The 14,601-nt window shown below is 39.9% G+C and overlaps 1 protein-coding gene across 2 annotated transcripts in view; it reads right to left on the bottom strand.

Moving 5' to 3' along the window:
* Positions 1-2,789: 2,789 nt before the first annotated feature.
* Positions 2,790-14,601, bottom strand: part of STAG1 (STAG1 cohesin complex component) — a gene marked incomplete at its 3' end in the record, with an annotated part of 421,944 nt that continues 410,132 nt past the window's right edge. The window contains exons 29-34 of one of the 2 annotated variants that reach the window (XM_082655685.1): positions 13,658-13,863; positions 9,728-9,902; positions 7,450-7,560; positions 6,782-6,896; positions 5,200-5,280; positions 2,790-5,112 (exon numbers count right to left, since the gene is read on the bottom strand). In XM_082655685.1, coding sequence (XP_082511811.1) covers positions 5,089-5,112; positions 5,200-5,280; positions 6,782-6,896; positions 7,450-7,560; positions 9,728-9,902; positions 13,658-13,863 — 712 coding nt within the window. Of the gene's footprint in view, positions 5,281-6,781; positions 6,897-7,449; positions 7,561-9,727; positions 9,903-13,657; positions 13,864-14,601 lie in introns of both variants that reach the window. The other variant, XM_082655684.1, reaches the window with a different exon arrangement.

Raw genomic sequence — 14,601 nt, 5'->3', positions numbered from 1 at the left:
CAATTTGGGTTTGTCTGATTGTTTACAGACATTTAGATCCAGGTAGGAGTAATACACAGGAGTGTTCTTTCCTTGTATTACATTAGGAAACACGTTAGGTTTTTCCATTATTGATGAAATTGAGTCTGATAGGCATTCTTTAAGCCTGTCAGCACACTTTCATCCACTACTTTTTAGTATCCATTATGATTCTTGCTTCAATCAGCTGTTCTATGTTGGTGGTAAAATACTGTATTTCTAACCCTATCATTATATCCACAAGGAAAGAAGAAAGAGCTTTCTCTTCTTTAAGTTTTTAGTATCAATTTAGATGCATAAATTATTTTTTCATTTTTAAACATTTTTTCCTGAAATAATATATTTTTCTTACTATGCTATCACCCTATCAAATTTTCAAACGCACATTATACTAGTTTATTGAGAATCATATATTATTCTTCATAACTGAAATCTGGGCTTAGTACACAGTAGGTGTTTCATAAATGTTTTAGTGAATGAATATATTCAGTCATTCAATCAAGAAAAAACAGAGACTGATGAGTTCTTTAAAAATTTGTTACTTATTTTGATGCTCAGAATTTCGTGATACAGCCAGAGGGGCGCTCTTTCAAGCTGGTTCCTCAGTCCTTTTGATATGTCACAATAATTTTTTGTGCACTTCCTTATTTTTTGACACAGGGTAATGTACCAGGTTCATCTTATATTTTCCTCACCCAGCTGCAGATTCAGTGATTTCTCTAAGAGCCCTGGTTTCTTTTAGTAGATGAAATTTAGAAGCAAACATATGGCCTGAAACATATTTTTGTCTTCCTAACTAGGTGGTTAGTTCCTAGGGGGCAGAGATGTTTGGCCAGAGGCTCCTTGTACTTCTCTTTGGCACCAGCAGTAAGACTGTAAGCCACTGGAGCTGGGAAAGGAGTGGTGGCAGACTCCTGGTCTTTTAGAGGCCTCCTGGCTAAGGAAGAACCATACGGGTTGGTTAGCATGTGGCTCAATAGCTTAAAGTTGCCTGGCCAATCCAATTTCTGGGGTCTGTCAAGCTAGGATTTGGCCCATCTGAAAACCAAGCTGGTGGCGGAGACACGGAGCTGCAAGATCTTGGAAGCTCTGTCAAGTAGACCAGCCTCAGTGTATTGCAGAGCAGCAGTCAGTTTTCTCATCAGCTGCTCTTAGGAATGCCTTTCCCAACTGTGGTCTCATCTTAAAGGGACAGAGAAAAATGATGAATCTTGTAACCAGAGAGGACTTGGGTGTACTGAGTGGAGCGCTGGCAAATGTGTTTAGACCGAGAGCAGATAATACAGCGAGTTGTAGTGGAGGTAGGAGGCTCTATGAGTGTCCTGCTGTAACTGTCCCTGCCCTAAGTATGTAAACCGATTTGTCCTGAACCACACAGCTAATGAGTGGTGAAGCTGGGATTTGAACCCAGGCAGTACTGTCTGATCCCAAAGGGTTGGAGTGAGAAAGGTGGTGGTCTGCTCCACTTGGGATTGTATCAACCCAAAGAGCTACTAAATTTGGAAAACTTTCCTACCTTATGCATGATGGCATCCTTTTGAGTTGCTGGAATAATGGGAGCACGCACATCCACGAGCAGCCTTCCAGTGCTTGTTTGTGTAAAGTCTTTCCAGCTTCTCTCCTGACCATGTCTTGGTCTCCCCAGCCCAATCCTCTGCTTCTGGATGCACTGATGCTTTTTGCTGGCACGTGAGATGTGGTTTGCCCAGAGTAAGAGAAGCCTGTGAAAGACACTCACCCAGTAGACTGACTTAACACCCTTGATGGAGTTGTTGAATCAACACAGACTCCACCTGTTTGACAGATGTGAACTTTAAGTCCTTCTGGTTTCAAAGGATTTCTGGCGAGCTGTGGCTTTATTATATATATTTTAGTGAAACTACAGGTCCTCATGCTCTTGCTTCCCTGTCAGCATGGGATCTCCACCATTCCAAGCAGAAGCTGTGGCTACTCAGTGGGCGGAGCCTCAGTCTGGGGCCTGTGTGGAATCCAGCCAGCACATTTGGGCAGATGTGGCAGCCTTAGTAGGTAGGTACTGACCATGTCCCTACTGTCCTGGAGATGAGAAATGCCTCATTTATGTGTCCTTGGGAGCAGAAAGCTATCCTTCAAGACGTGATGCCCAGTGTAGACCCCTACAGAGCAAGGCACTTAGGAGGGCATGGATGGAACCTTACCTGAGTTTGGTCTGATATGTGGAGCCTGAGCAGGCACTAAGCCTTTGTTTCCCATGAAGACACTGCGCCTTGTTTGATAGATTCTTTTCTGAGAGCAGGGCCAATGGAGAGTCACAGTCAAGTCACATCTGGGAGGTTTGCAAGCTTGTCCGAAGGTAGAGTCACACATGGGTAAAGCCCTGGTCTAATCTCATAAACACATAACCTTCGAGATGAGCTGCTACAGAGATCCGTGCTCATCACATTCCCTCCTGGGCTGCCTGGAGAGCTCACCTGCCGATTTATCCCCTGCATTCCTGCCTCTTCTGCACAGCCATCTTAGGCCATCTAATGAACACGGCCCAAAGAACACAGTCAGGCCCATAAAGTATAGGATACAGTTTTGTTCAGAGTGACACCTGGCAGCAGTGTCAAGAGAAACCCTCACTTCAGCAGCCATGTAGAACACAAGTGATCTTTACAGGGCACTGCTATGGGGGCAACCGTGCAGAAGTGCTGGGTCTGGATCTCGGGTGGGGGAAGGACCCAGGCTTCAGACCAGTTGATAATCCCTGAATGCCTCTTCCAAAACGCAGCCCACGAGAGGCTTCCTCTTGAATCACAGACCACTTGGCCTAGCTAGTCTCTCACTCTCTCCAAGGAAATACAAAGAATGAAAGAAAACTGATGAGCTAGTCCTAAGATTCTGCTTGCTTAAAAAAGTAAAGCCTCATTTGATACAGGAATTTTGCCATCATTTAACAAATGATCTGAAAGAGCGAACTCTCAGTTTTTGGTAAAAAGGGAAAGCTTCATCATTCTGTCGACAGGACAAGAAATCACCCCTTTAAAGCTTTACCTAGTAGGAACAATAGGATGACTACCACAAGCCTGATTTTGAATAGTTTATTAAAGGAAAGGTGAAGCATCAGTTTCAAATTGTACAAAAGGAAAAAAACCTCATATTGCAAATGTACAATTTACAGAATTACTAGCAAAACCAATCAAGGAGACACTGAAAATACAAAAATTCGATTGACTTCAAACTGAACTGGAAACCCATTGGAGTCGATATTACGCCTTTTCTGTTGCACGGTAGTCCACAATTCTAAGTCAGCATCTGTTTGTTTTCCACGTGAAACTGTCAAGCCAAGGATCAATCTGTGCAGGTGCCAGGGCACTTCCCAGCCTGCTCCCTGGCCAGAACCACAGGCGGGCAGGGCTGGCGTGGTGGACAGTCCAATCATCCCTGCCCCTTCACTTCCAGTGAAACTCACATTTCTGGAGGAAAGCGAGACCCCAGCCCCAACTGGAGCCCAGGAATTGCTCAATTAGCAGATAAAACATTTTTGGTGACCAAGTTTTTTTCAGAACTGTACAAATGTTGAGAAAAGTTTGTTTTGTCTGTTTACTAAAAGGATGAATAAAATAATCCATTTTGCTTTCCCACATAGTCACTGGGTGCACAGATTTTTTTTTTTTTTAAATGCTTTTGTTTTTTGGTAAAAAGGGAAAGCCTCATCACTCTGTTGCAGCTACTTTACTTTAAAAACCAGCCCAGAAACAGCTGTAAATGGATTGGTTTGGAAGTTCTGAGGCTTACTTTAAAAATCAGAAAGGAAGAAAGTGGGCTTTTTAAAATAACAGTAGCAGCAAGTCATAAAAAAGTCTAAGCAGAATGTAACTCTAAACCATTAAAGGCTGTCCTGAAGATTCATAATTTCTTTCCCCCAAAGAATTATCCTTAATATGCACATTTAACACTGAAATGTTGCTGTATTTCAAGGTAAGCGTAAGACCTTCACCCTCTAAGCACAGACTTCTATGCAGCACATACGTCTATAATCGGTAAACTTAATTAATTCACAAAATTAGTGCATAAGGGTATTAAGTGCATGGGAAGTAGACACGGTTATGTTACACTTAAAATTACGTTTGAATGGCGAAGGAGTTCTTCATGATTATCTTTTTAAGAAAATGGAAGTCCATGTAACTTGAATTTGGCAGGGCATGAACTAAGTGGTAAAAACAGCAAACTGATAACTTGAGAACCGTTTTTGTTTTACTGAGAATACTTTATTTGCTGGTAGAAGTTGCTAAAAATGCACAGAACAAATACCAATAGAAAATGTACTGTATTTGAATCTCCCTAATCTATATAAAATGAATGGTGTACAGCATCTGTTGGAAAAATGGCTGCTTGGACATGTCTTATTTTATGCCCCCTTATAAATAAAAATAAACCTTTTTATTCAAGAGTATATAAAATCGGGGAATTCATATCCATGTCCACAGAGGGTATATGGTTTTTGGCAGAGATGCACTGTCAGAGTTTCATCTTAGCTTGTCAGTATTCTGCTCCTCCATATTTCTGTGTTCCACAAGGTCCAACCAAATCCAGTGAGCTCCAAAACACTCTTCGGCAATTAGGATGAGCTGCTTTACTCATAGGTTTAATAAAAATGGTTAGCTTTTAAAACATAAAAAGGCAAAATGTTAAAACGGTTTTTAAATTGTACAACAGGAAAATAAAGTTAAAAATATTTTTTTTTTACTCAATGCTGAGCTTTCATAAAACAGGTGTATTACAGTGTTTATCTTGACAGCTGTTTTAAAAATTTAAAATTTCTTCCTCCCTCCAGAAAAACACACACATCTGTATTGGGATAAGTCCAATAATAGGACACAAATGATTTTTCAGGTCAGTCTTTCTGAGGTGACATTCACCAACATTCTCTTGGGTAATTTACATGCTCCTCTTCTGTCACTGCAAAAAGGGATTGACCTCAATCATTTGATTAAAAAACAAATCAGATCACATCAAAAGTGTTTTTTTCCCCATACAAGCTATCACAGTATATAGGCCTCTAGCTCTAAATAATAGAGTTCCAGATTTGTAAATTTTCTTCAGACTTCAGAACATAGGCATTCCAAATCCCTAGAAAAAGTGAAACACAATTATTAAATTCATGCATAAACAAGACCCAGAAACCATAATAAAGAACAGTAATAATTTAACATTTACTGAATCGTCTTCTATGATAGCTGCAGAATCAAAGAAATCTGGCCTCAGCTCAGCTCTCTCTCGCCGATTTCTTGATGGGGGCTGGAAAGAGAAGCCAGATACTTAATTTTTTCCTGAGATACATTAAGACAATGAACTGTGATAATCAGCTAATATTTCTAATAGTATCATAAATATAAAGAACTGTTAAGGGTCAATTTGAAAGGAAAAGAATCTGGCTTTTACAGGAGCATACATTAAAGAAAAATGTAACAGTATTTGGCTTTTAATTATCACTTAGATAAATTATAAATTAGATAAAAATAAATTTCAAATTACAATAAATGTGTAAATGCATATAAATAATTTTTGGGCCTATAAACAAAGAACATACCTCTCAAATCATGGAATAATTATAAGATTGATCAAACACTAGGTGACAAAACTTCATTAAATTCCCCAGAGCAGGTAGATGGACAGCTACTGATGGGTGGGTTGAGGGAGGGTTACAGATTGGATATGGTCTCATTTACATTTCTTACCAAACCTTTTCATTATGGAAAATTCAGAACATACAAAGCAGAACGCTATGGGGTAAATTATGTCCCCCCAAATTAATATGTTGAACTCCTAACCCCTAGACCACAGAATGTGACCATATGTGGAGACAGGGCATTTAAAGAGGTAAGTAAAAGGAGATCGTATGGGTGGGTTCTAATCCAATGTGATCCATGTTCTTATAAGAAGAGGAGACACGCACAGAGGAAAGATCAGGTGAAGACAAAGGGAGAAGATGGCCACCTACAAGTCAAGGAGAGAGGCCTCAGAATGAAATCAAACTTGCTGACACCTTGCTATTTGACATCTAGCCTCCAGAACTGTGAGAAAATACATTTCTGTTGAAGCCACCCAGTCAATGGTATTTGTTATGGCAGTCTAGCAAATTAGTACATAGAGAAAGCAGTATGATGAACTCCCATACACCCATCACCCAGCTTAAACAATTTTCAAACATTTGGCCAATCTTGTTCCATTGAATTCCTGTTTTTTTCTTCTCCATGTCATTTCACGTATGACTACTTCAGTATGTATCTCTTAACAGATAAAAACTTTTAAAAAACATAACTACCATGTATTACTATTTCTGACAAAGAAAATTTCTTAATATCACCTACACTTAGTCCATATTCAGATTTCCTTATTTTAAACATGTCTCTTCACATTGAACAAATAAGGTCCATATTCTGCATTTGGTTGCTATGTTGGAATGCAGTGTACACAGACTCCAATTTAAAGTACAAGAGGCCAGATGAACATGCTATACTGAAAGATCTAGTGTAAGCTGTTTTTCATGAAGGTAATAAGGAGCCAGTTCCTGTTATTGCCAGAATTGAAAATCTGACTGCTTTGAAAACAGGCTTGAAAAACATAAGCTCATCCAAATGCCCACAAGTGCTACAAGCGCTACACGGGCCCTGCCCACTGTTGGTCAATGTTACCTCCTCCTCCTCTTCCTCTCACGGGGTTCTGAAAACAAGAGCATCATCTTACACCAACACCTTCACATATTTTAACAGAAGAAAAATGTATTGAACTTCCTTACCAGGTCAATAACCATAGTATCTTCAAATTCTTCATTCATATCTTCTAACTGACTCCGGGATGACATCATTACATCTTCAAAGATGGGCTCAGCATCTTCCTCCATTAGACCCCGACTGATACAGAAAAAGCATAGTTAGAAAGCTGTTCAGACTGATAGAACCTGGAGTTCTGGCTCTTACACTGCGTCTTTTAACCAATGAAAGCACACCTTCCAATTACAACCAGTAGACTGCACAAATTATGATATTGAACTCTAAGGGAATTAAGAATCATTCATTTGGTTAACTCAAGATTTCATCTCAACTCATCAGAAGGAAGTATAATTTAAATGCAGTAACAATATTACTAGCTAGCTATGTATCAATTCCCACAGAACTCTTAAGTGATTGGTGCCATTATTATCCCAAATTTACAAATGAGGAACCAGAGGCACAGAGGTTTTAGAGCTTATCCAAGGCCACACGGCTGGCAAGTTGCACACTAGGATTTAAATGCTGAAAGCCTCAAGCACCCATGTCCTCCATTCCTATCCTACGCTGCATAGCATATCCTAAATTATGATTTTAACTCCTCTTCTAAGACCAAACATCAGAGAAACCCAAGTCGTTACACAAAATGACCATCACACAGTGATCATGTTCTTGTGACACTTGATGTAACACTTACACGGCATGCCTTACTCCAGTTCTCACTTTCATGTAGTTCATTCCTGTTCTGTCCTTCCGATTTAAGTCTTCTAATTTCGGCTGGCCTAACCAAGAGATCTGCATCTGAGGACTAAGAGAGGGTACTATTACTCATTTTGTGGCAGCAGATGAGGAATTTAGGTCATCAGTCCCATGCTAAAACAGCCATAGTTGGTTGGCCTAATCCCCATGTAAGGGGAGTTAGCTGGATTTATTCCAGGGTCAAGGTTGAGATCATTATCAAAGGACCTGTCTTTGCAGAAATGGCAGTAAACTGGAGATCCCTAAGTCTCCAAGAGAAGCTGGCTGTGGAGGCTAGTTGTTAGGTGTGAAGGCAATCAGAATATGTCACCCCAAAATATGCTTCTTTGAGATAAAAACTGTTTTGAGCTGAAGGCAATTAAGAAGTAGTAAAACACAGAAAAAGTTCCCCCTTTTCTGCCTAAAGGCAGGAAATAAATTCTCCTTTTACTGGAGACAGACTCTTATCAGCCCAGAGATGGCAGCAGAGGAACGTGCAAACAAATCCTGTTAAACGAATGCTTATCTTCCTAGTTAAGATGAGGACTACCTAGCCCTAGTTGGACTACCCCAGTCCAAACTCGTTTGTCTTGTCATTTCTTCACAATTTTGTCTAAAGGGCTTAAAAGCTTCCTGCTCTGGTCACTTCTTTAGGTCTTCATTCTCTTGTGAAGGCTCCCATGTACATGTAAAAATTTAATAAAATTTGTATGCTTTTCTCCTGTTAATCTGTCTTTGTCAGTTAAATCTTTAGACCCAGCCAGGGGCCCTAAGAAGGTTGAGGAAAACTTTTTCCTCCCCAACAGGTGCTTAAATTATCAGCTTCTTTCCCCAAATCCCTGCTAAACAAGAGCGCTTCTCACACTTCTGTATCCAGCTGCTGCCCTACTTACAAGTGTTCCTAGCTGCACACTCAGTCCCCGAAGGGACAGGAATGATGCTGGCTTCGTTGCTCAGAGCTCTCCAGAGCTGAACAAGGGAGGGTAGATCACATTTTTTCTCAGTCCTTCTGAGGAAGTTTGGACTCAGGTACATGCTGAGCCAAATCACCTGTACTCTATCCTTACTGGCACGTGGACACTTGCATAAAATCAACATGACTCTTGGGATGCAAACTTGAACGATTTTTGGTAGCTAAAATCTGCCGCATAAAGTTCTCTCGAAGCAGCTGTCTTTATATCATGTTAGGCTGCCACCTTGATTCAACCTATAAATCTGTAGCAGGAAAAAGACGACAGACCACAGCCAGGAGGGACTGACATGGTAAGGTCAGGGAAGCAAGGCTCCAATACGGAGGATACCCCCCCTCCCCCAGTAGGAAATGGAGTGGGAGTGCTGGTCATAAGGCAAACTACCCTCTAAGATGGCCCAGTTATGCAGTGGCTGACAAAGATGATCCTTTCAGCTTTGAAGAAGGCAGATCCTCAGAGCAAAGATTCCTTATGAAAACCCAGGATCTGAATTCTTGTAACACTGCCCCTTTCTATTTTCAACCTGCTAAATTTGTTGAGTTCTAGTGAGAATTCTCTCTTATCCATCAGAGTAATTCACAGCATTACTCTAATATGAACAGAAACACAAGTGAGGAGCTTACAGACTTTCAAAGTTGAATGGAAAATAAAAAGTTAAGGTTTTCAAAGCAAAAGTCATGCCATCACCCTGCCTTTTCCAAGATTTTCAGAGCCGTGGTACTAGAAAACAGTTTAATCGCTAGTGCAGTAAAAAAAAGGTAAGAGCTTGATTATCCTACAGAAAGGACCGCTATTCTCAGAATTTATCACTGCTTTAACAATTCTTAATCTATGAACAGTTCAAGTTTAAAATATAAACCAAGACAAAGTACTATTAATTAAATGGCTGATAAAAGTAATAGTCTATTTGGTGTTCAGACTAGGAACAACCTTAGCAGAGACTCTTCTAGGCTCTCTCGCCAAGGAAGTAAACCTGCATGTGTTCTTGGCAAATCTCTGAGAAGAAACAGACCTGCCCAATGAATCTGCAAACTCCAAATGAAATCAGCACTTAGTAAGATACCATGCATCTATAGGTCTCTAGACTTTGAGGAACTGAGATCCACAAGTGTTTGCAGACTTATTATACATCTTCTAATATAAGTTATTTAAACTCTGGTTTTGTTTTCTCATTAACTGAGAAAACAATACGCTCAGATGAAATAATTTTTCTTACTTTAACAGTTGCAGGTTTTATGCCAAGAAAACAATTTTTTTACTACTTACTTGTGTAAAAAGTCAGGTTCAGAACCATGTTCAGACTCAGGCTCCTGAATCTGCTCTCCCATGGGCCGGCTATTCTCTCGCAGAACAGTGGAAGTGAGCTGTGGTGCCGGCAGGGGGCCAGGAGTCTGAATCATGGTGTCAGTCCTGTTCAGCCACGTATTATCCAGACTTTCATCTGTAAAATTCCAGTTAATGAGGGTCACAGAGTGTCATGGGTGGAATGAACTCTGGTAGAAGTTATAGCATAGATTTAAAGAGCATGGCTCTGGAATAGACTGCCTAGGTTTGAATTCCAGTTACACCACTCACTTGTGTGACTTTGTATAAGCTATTAAATTTCCAAAATTCAGTCTGCTCATATACAAAAGGGGATATTGGTAACTGACCTCATTGAGTTGTAAGGCTTAAATAAGGTAATGTATGTAAACATCAAATGTTAGCTATCCTACATTATCATCTCTTCCAAGTCCCTCCATCCCTACAGAAGGGGAAGAATGTGGCCAGCCAGAGAGACCCCTCTAACCTTCCTTTTGCTCAAGCAATAAAAGGCCTATTTACTGGGTCTTAGAGGGGCGCCAGGCAACAGCACTTAAAATCTGGCTGGCCTTTACTGAGAAATCAGCAAATCCTGTTACACAATTAGGCACTGGTCACCAGAGAAGTAACTCTTTGGCCAGGTTATACTTGCGGGGCTGGATTGAGGGACTCACTGATTTCATGCCTCTAACTTCTACCTCTTTAGAGAAGTCTTCTCTGATCACCCCACTCAGCCCCCAACTTACCATTCTTTTTTAGCTTCCAGAGGAAACAAAATCATTCTCGCTCACTTAGGGCTCAATTATACACTGTCCTGCATTGGCAGGTGATCTGTCATGTGTATATGTTATCTCTGTAATTAGATTTAAGTTTCTTCAAGAGACCAGGCACTATTTTTTCCTTCTTCTAAAGATCATTTATAAAGATTTGAACAGATTAAATTACTATTTATAGCATTATTTGCATATCTAAATCCTGATAAAATGCTACATGAAGTTCTACCTACAAAATTCTAAATTACAGTTGACCTTTGAACAATACGGTTTGAACAGCATGGGTCCACTTAAACGCAGATTTTTAAAAATAAATATGTACTCCAGTACTACACGATCCACAGTTGGCTGAATCCACGGATACAGAATCAAGTACATGGACTGTAAAGTTAGATACGGATTTTCAACTCCATAGGTGGCTGGTGCCCCTAATGCTCCCCCTCACCCCACTGTTCTAGGTCAACTGCATTTTCTTGATGTGGGAAGACTTAAAAAATAGTATTACTGCTATGTGTTTCCTTCTGAAGAATTTTAATCACAAAATGTAGTATGAATCCCATTGTTTTTCCTCCCCCAATAAGTCTCAGAGACATGTGCATGTGAGGCTCCTCCTTTGCCATCAAGCATTCTCTCTCTCTCAGTGTATTCTCCAGTTTCTAAAATTTTGTCAGACACATGTATGTTCTGGATAGGCTTTTCTGTTCCTGGAAATACCTACCTATTGTCTGGTTAAGGTCATTCCACTGATCTGAAGCTCACTACTGAATCTCTTCAGCAAAGATATGTTACATCTTTTCTTCATACCACTTTTCATTCAACATTTAATTCAAAACTTTTATTCTCTGCTGCACTTAAAATTTTATGATCATAGGAATGGTCTTATTTAGGTTCTTAACCTGGTAAACCATCTTTCAGCTTTCTACTACATGTCATCCTTTCCAGAAAAATTTTCCCTGATTCATTACGAGTTTGGTCACTCCCTGTATGTTTCCAAAGAACGTTTTTGGCCCATCAGAGCACTCACCACGCTGAACTGAAATTGCCTGCTTCTCTGTCTCCCTTTCTTCACTGGGAATTAATACCCAATCTCCAGCATCTAGTACAGTTCTTAGGAAGGTGCTTGGTAAAAGAGTAACTTCAGGAAGAACTCACTCTTCTTGAAGAGATCCTCCTAACCCTCAAGATTCCTCAATGAAAACACTTCTTGCAAAGCTCTCTCATCTTCATTCCAAACAGATGAAACTCTGTTGCTTAAGGGTTCTGGACATGTAACTTACCTTAGTTACTTGGTAAATTTGAAACTGATATGGAGCAAGTTTTCTTTTTTGCAATTTAATGATTACCAAATTAGGTTATTGGGTCCATATATGCTTCTCCGTCCTGAGGACGATAATACTAACTGCTCCATTAATGTATAGATAAATGGTTACCTAAATTCTCTAAGCCTTTGGTTTCTTCTGTGTAAAACCTGGATAATACTGTTGAACTCAGAATTGATTTATAAAACATCTATACAGCATTTATTATGTGCCAGGGACTGACCTAAGTGCTTTACAAATATTAGTCAAATAAATGATTAAGTGATGTAATGCACGTAAAACACATTCTTGGTATAGCAAGGATTTGATGAACTCTGGCTAAGATGACCATTACATCTAAGAAAAGCTGTGAGCAGAAAAAAAATACAGATAGAGGAATAGATGTGGGGTGCCCTGATAAAAAGGGCACCCTGCTCTAGAAGACATTTCCGAAAGGAAATGACTGGCATCATTCTTTAGAGAACAGTTCAGGATCTTATACTATAACGACAGGGTTCTGTATTTTCATTTTCTGGGCCAAAAAGATTTTAAGCCCCAAAACTGAAACTTGAAAGGTAATCTTAAACTTTACTATCAAGTCTGTAAATATTTTCAAATCTTTTATTCTCTTCAAAATATACATTCAGCCTAATCTACTGACTGATGCAAGAAAAGGGGCATTACTATATGATGACAACAGCAGCTAACATTTATCAAATGCTGCCTATGTGCCAAGCACTGTGCTAAGTAATCACTGTGTGTGCGCTAAGTTTTTTGGGGGAAGTATCTAATTTAATATTCACAATAGCTAACAGGACAGATACTCAGATCATCCTTCATCTGATCAGTGATTGAGGCTTAGAGAGGTTCAGTAACATGCTCAAAGGTTACACAGCTGAAAAACGAGAAAGCCAGGTCTGAATTCTAGAACTCTGAATTTAAGAGTTTGTGCTCTTCATCAATAGTTAATACTGCCTCCCCAATGATGAAAGAAACATTAGACTTAAATTCTAATTAATTTTGCTGCAGATCTCAGCAAAGTCTTTGATGAGTCACTATTTTTTAGCAGCAGAGGTAAACAGAAGGTTGTGAACAGGGGCAACAGAGCGTGATGCAGATCACTGTCCTCTCTTGCTTTGGAGAGATTCTATTAGGAGAAGCATGGAGATGGAGCAAGATTATTTGGGGAAATAAGCATTTTTACTTTGAGTTTTCTTAGTTTAAGACTAATGCTTTGTTTAATAAAGCAATCTTTAGTCTTTTTGGATATAGGAATATCTATTATTGATCGCATTTTCATGACAGTTCAACTCCCTGTTCCCCATAGCCTATGAGGGTTAAAAAACCAGATCTGGCCATCACTAATTTAATATACAAAAATAAATTATCCAACCAAGTGGTGGAAATGGAAAGTTGTTCTGGTATATTCATTGTGCTGCAGAGTTCCATCCTCAATTTACCAAAATCTCTCCTATATTAGGATGCATTTTGATAGAATAACATTATGACTGTCTTATTTTAAATTTTAACGTATTAGAGATCTATGGTAAGGGGATCAGTTTTATAAACCTTCCTGTCTCCTCTTTTTCTCTGTGCCTATCTTCCTCTGTGTTCAATGCTTTTTCAAGCTCTTTTTCCTTGACCCGCTTCTGTCCAGTTTTGTCTGTTACAATCTTTGTGGCTGAACCTCTCAGTGTATATGAAACATATAAGGAAATAATGTGCTTAACAGTATTATCTTGCTTCAACGGATTATTTACCACTTTATTTTTCTTGATACTATCAGGCACACTATTTGCCTCATAGTATAAAGGCACACTTACCTTCTACTCGTTTTTTGTGAAGTGGAGGTCGTCCTTTCTTATTCCTTACTGAGGAGGTTTTGCTGCTGCTACTTCCACTGTTCACGGACATTCTATCATCTTCACCTCCAGTGACTAATGAATTTCTATAGGAGATGAGTGGAAGCCATACATCCTCCCTCCTTTCCATCATCTGTTCCGTTAGGAATTTTTCTAGGTATGAGTGACTAGAAACACAAAAGAAGCAGTCATTTTTATGGAAGCAGTTCATGCATCACTTATTTAATTTTTTTTTCATAACCTGAGGCTCTCTCTCTCTCTGAAGGTTCTGAAGAATCCTTAAGGACACACATTAAACTATTAACAGTGGTTACCTTTAGAAAGAGAGGGATTGAGAATTTAAGGTTTTGCTTCACAAATTCCTGGAATACTTTTTTTTTTTTTTTTTTTTGCGGTACACGGGCCGCTTACTGTTGTGGCCTCTCCCGCTGCGGAGCACAGGCTCCAGACGCGCAGGCTCAGTGGCCATGGCTCACGGGCCCAGCCGCTCCGCGGCATGTGCCTCCCGGACCGGGGCACGAACCCGTGTCCTCTGCATCGGCAGGCGGACTCCCAACCACTGCGCCACCAGGGAAGCCCCTCAGGAATACTTTTAAACAAGCAAATGTATTACTAAGGGTGTATGTGTATTTCTTCCTTTACTCCTTTCTTTGTTTTTAAATACCAATGTTTAAAAAAAAAATCAGAAGTCTGGCTCAAAAAGGTTATTGAATTTTCTTTTAAAGTGTTCAAACCAGGGCAGGATTTCTAGAATGGTGGCGTGAGGAGCTTGGCATACCCTCTCCCCAGCAAAACAACCTGTTTGGTGTTGGTTGTTGATAGTGGGGGAGGCTATGCACATGTAGAGGCAGGGGGTCTATGGGATGGCAACTCTCTGTACCTTCTCCTCATGTTTGCTATGAACC

This window comes from Grampus griseus, assembly GCF_964374135.1.
Source record: "Grampus griseus genome assembly, chromosome: 5".
Taxonomy (NCBI): Eukaryota; Metazoa; Chordata; class Mammalia; order Artiodactyla; family Delphinidae; genus Grampus; species Grampus griseus.
The sequence above is the reverse complement of the archived record's forward strand: the minus strand, read 5'-3'. Positions and strand labels throughout refer to the sequence as shown.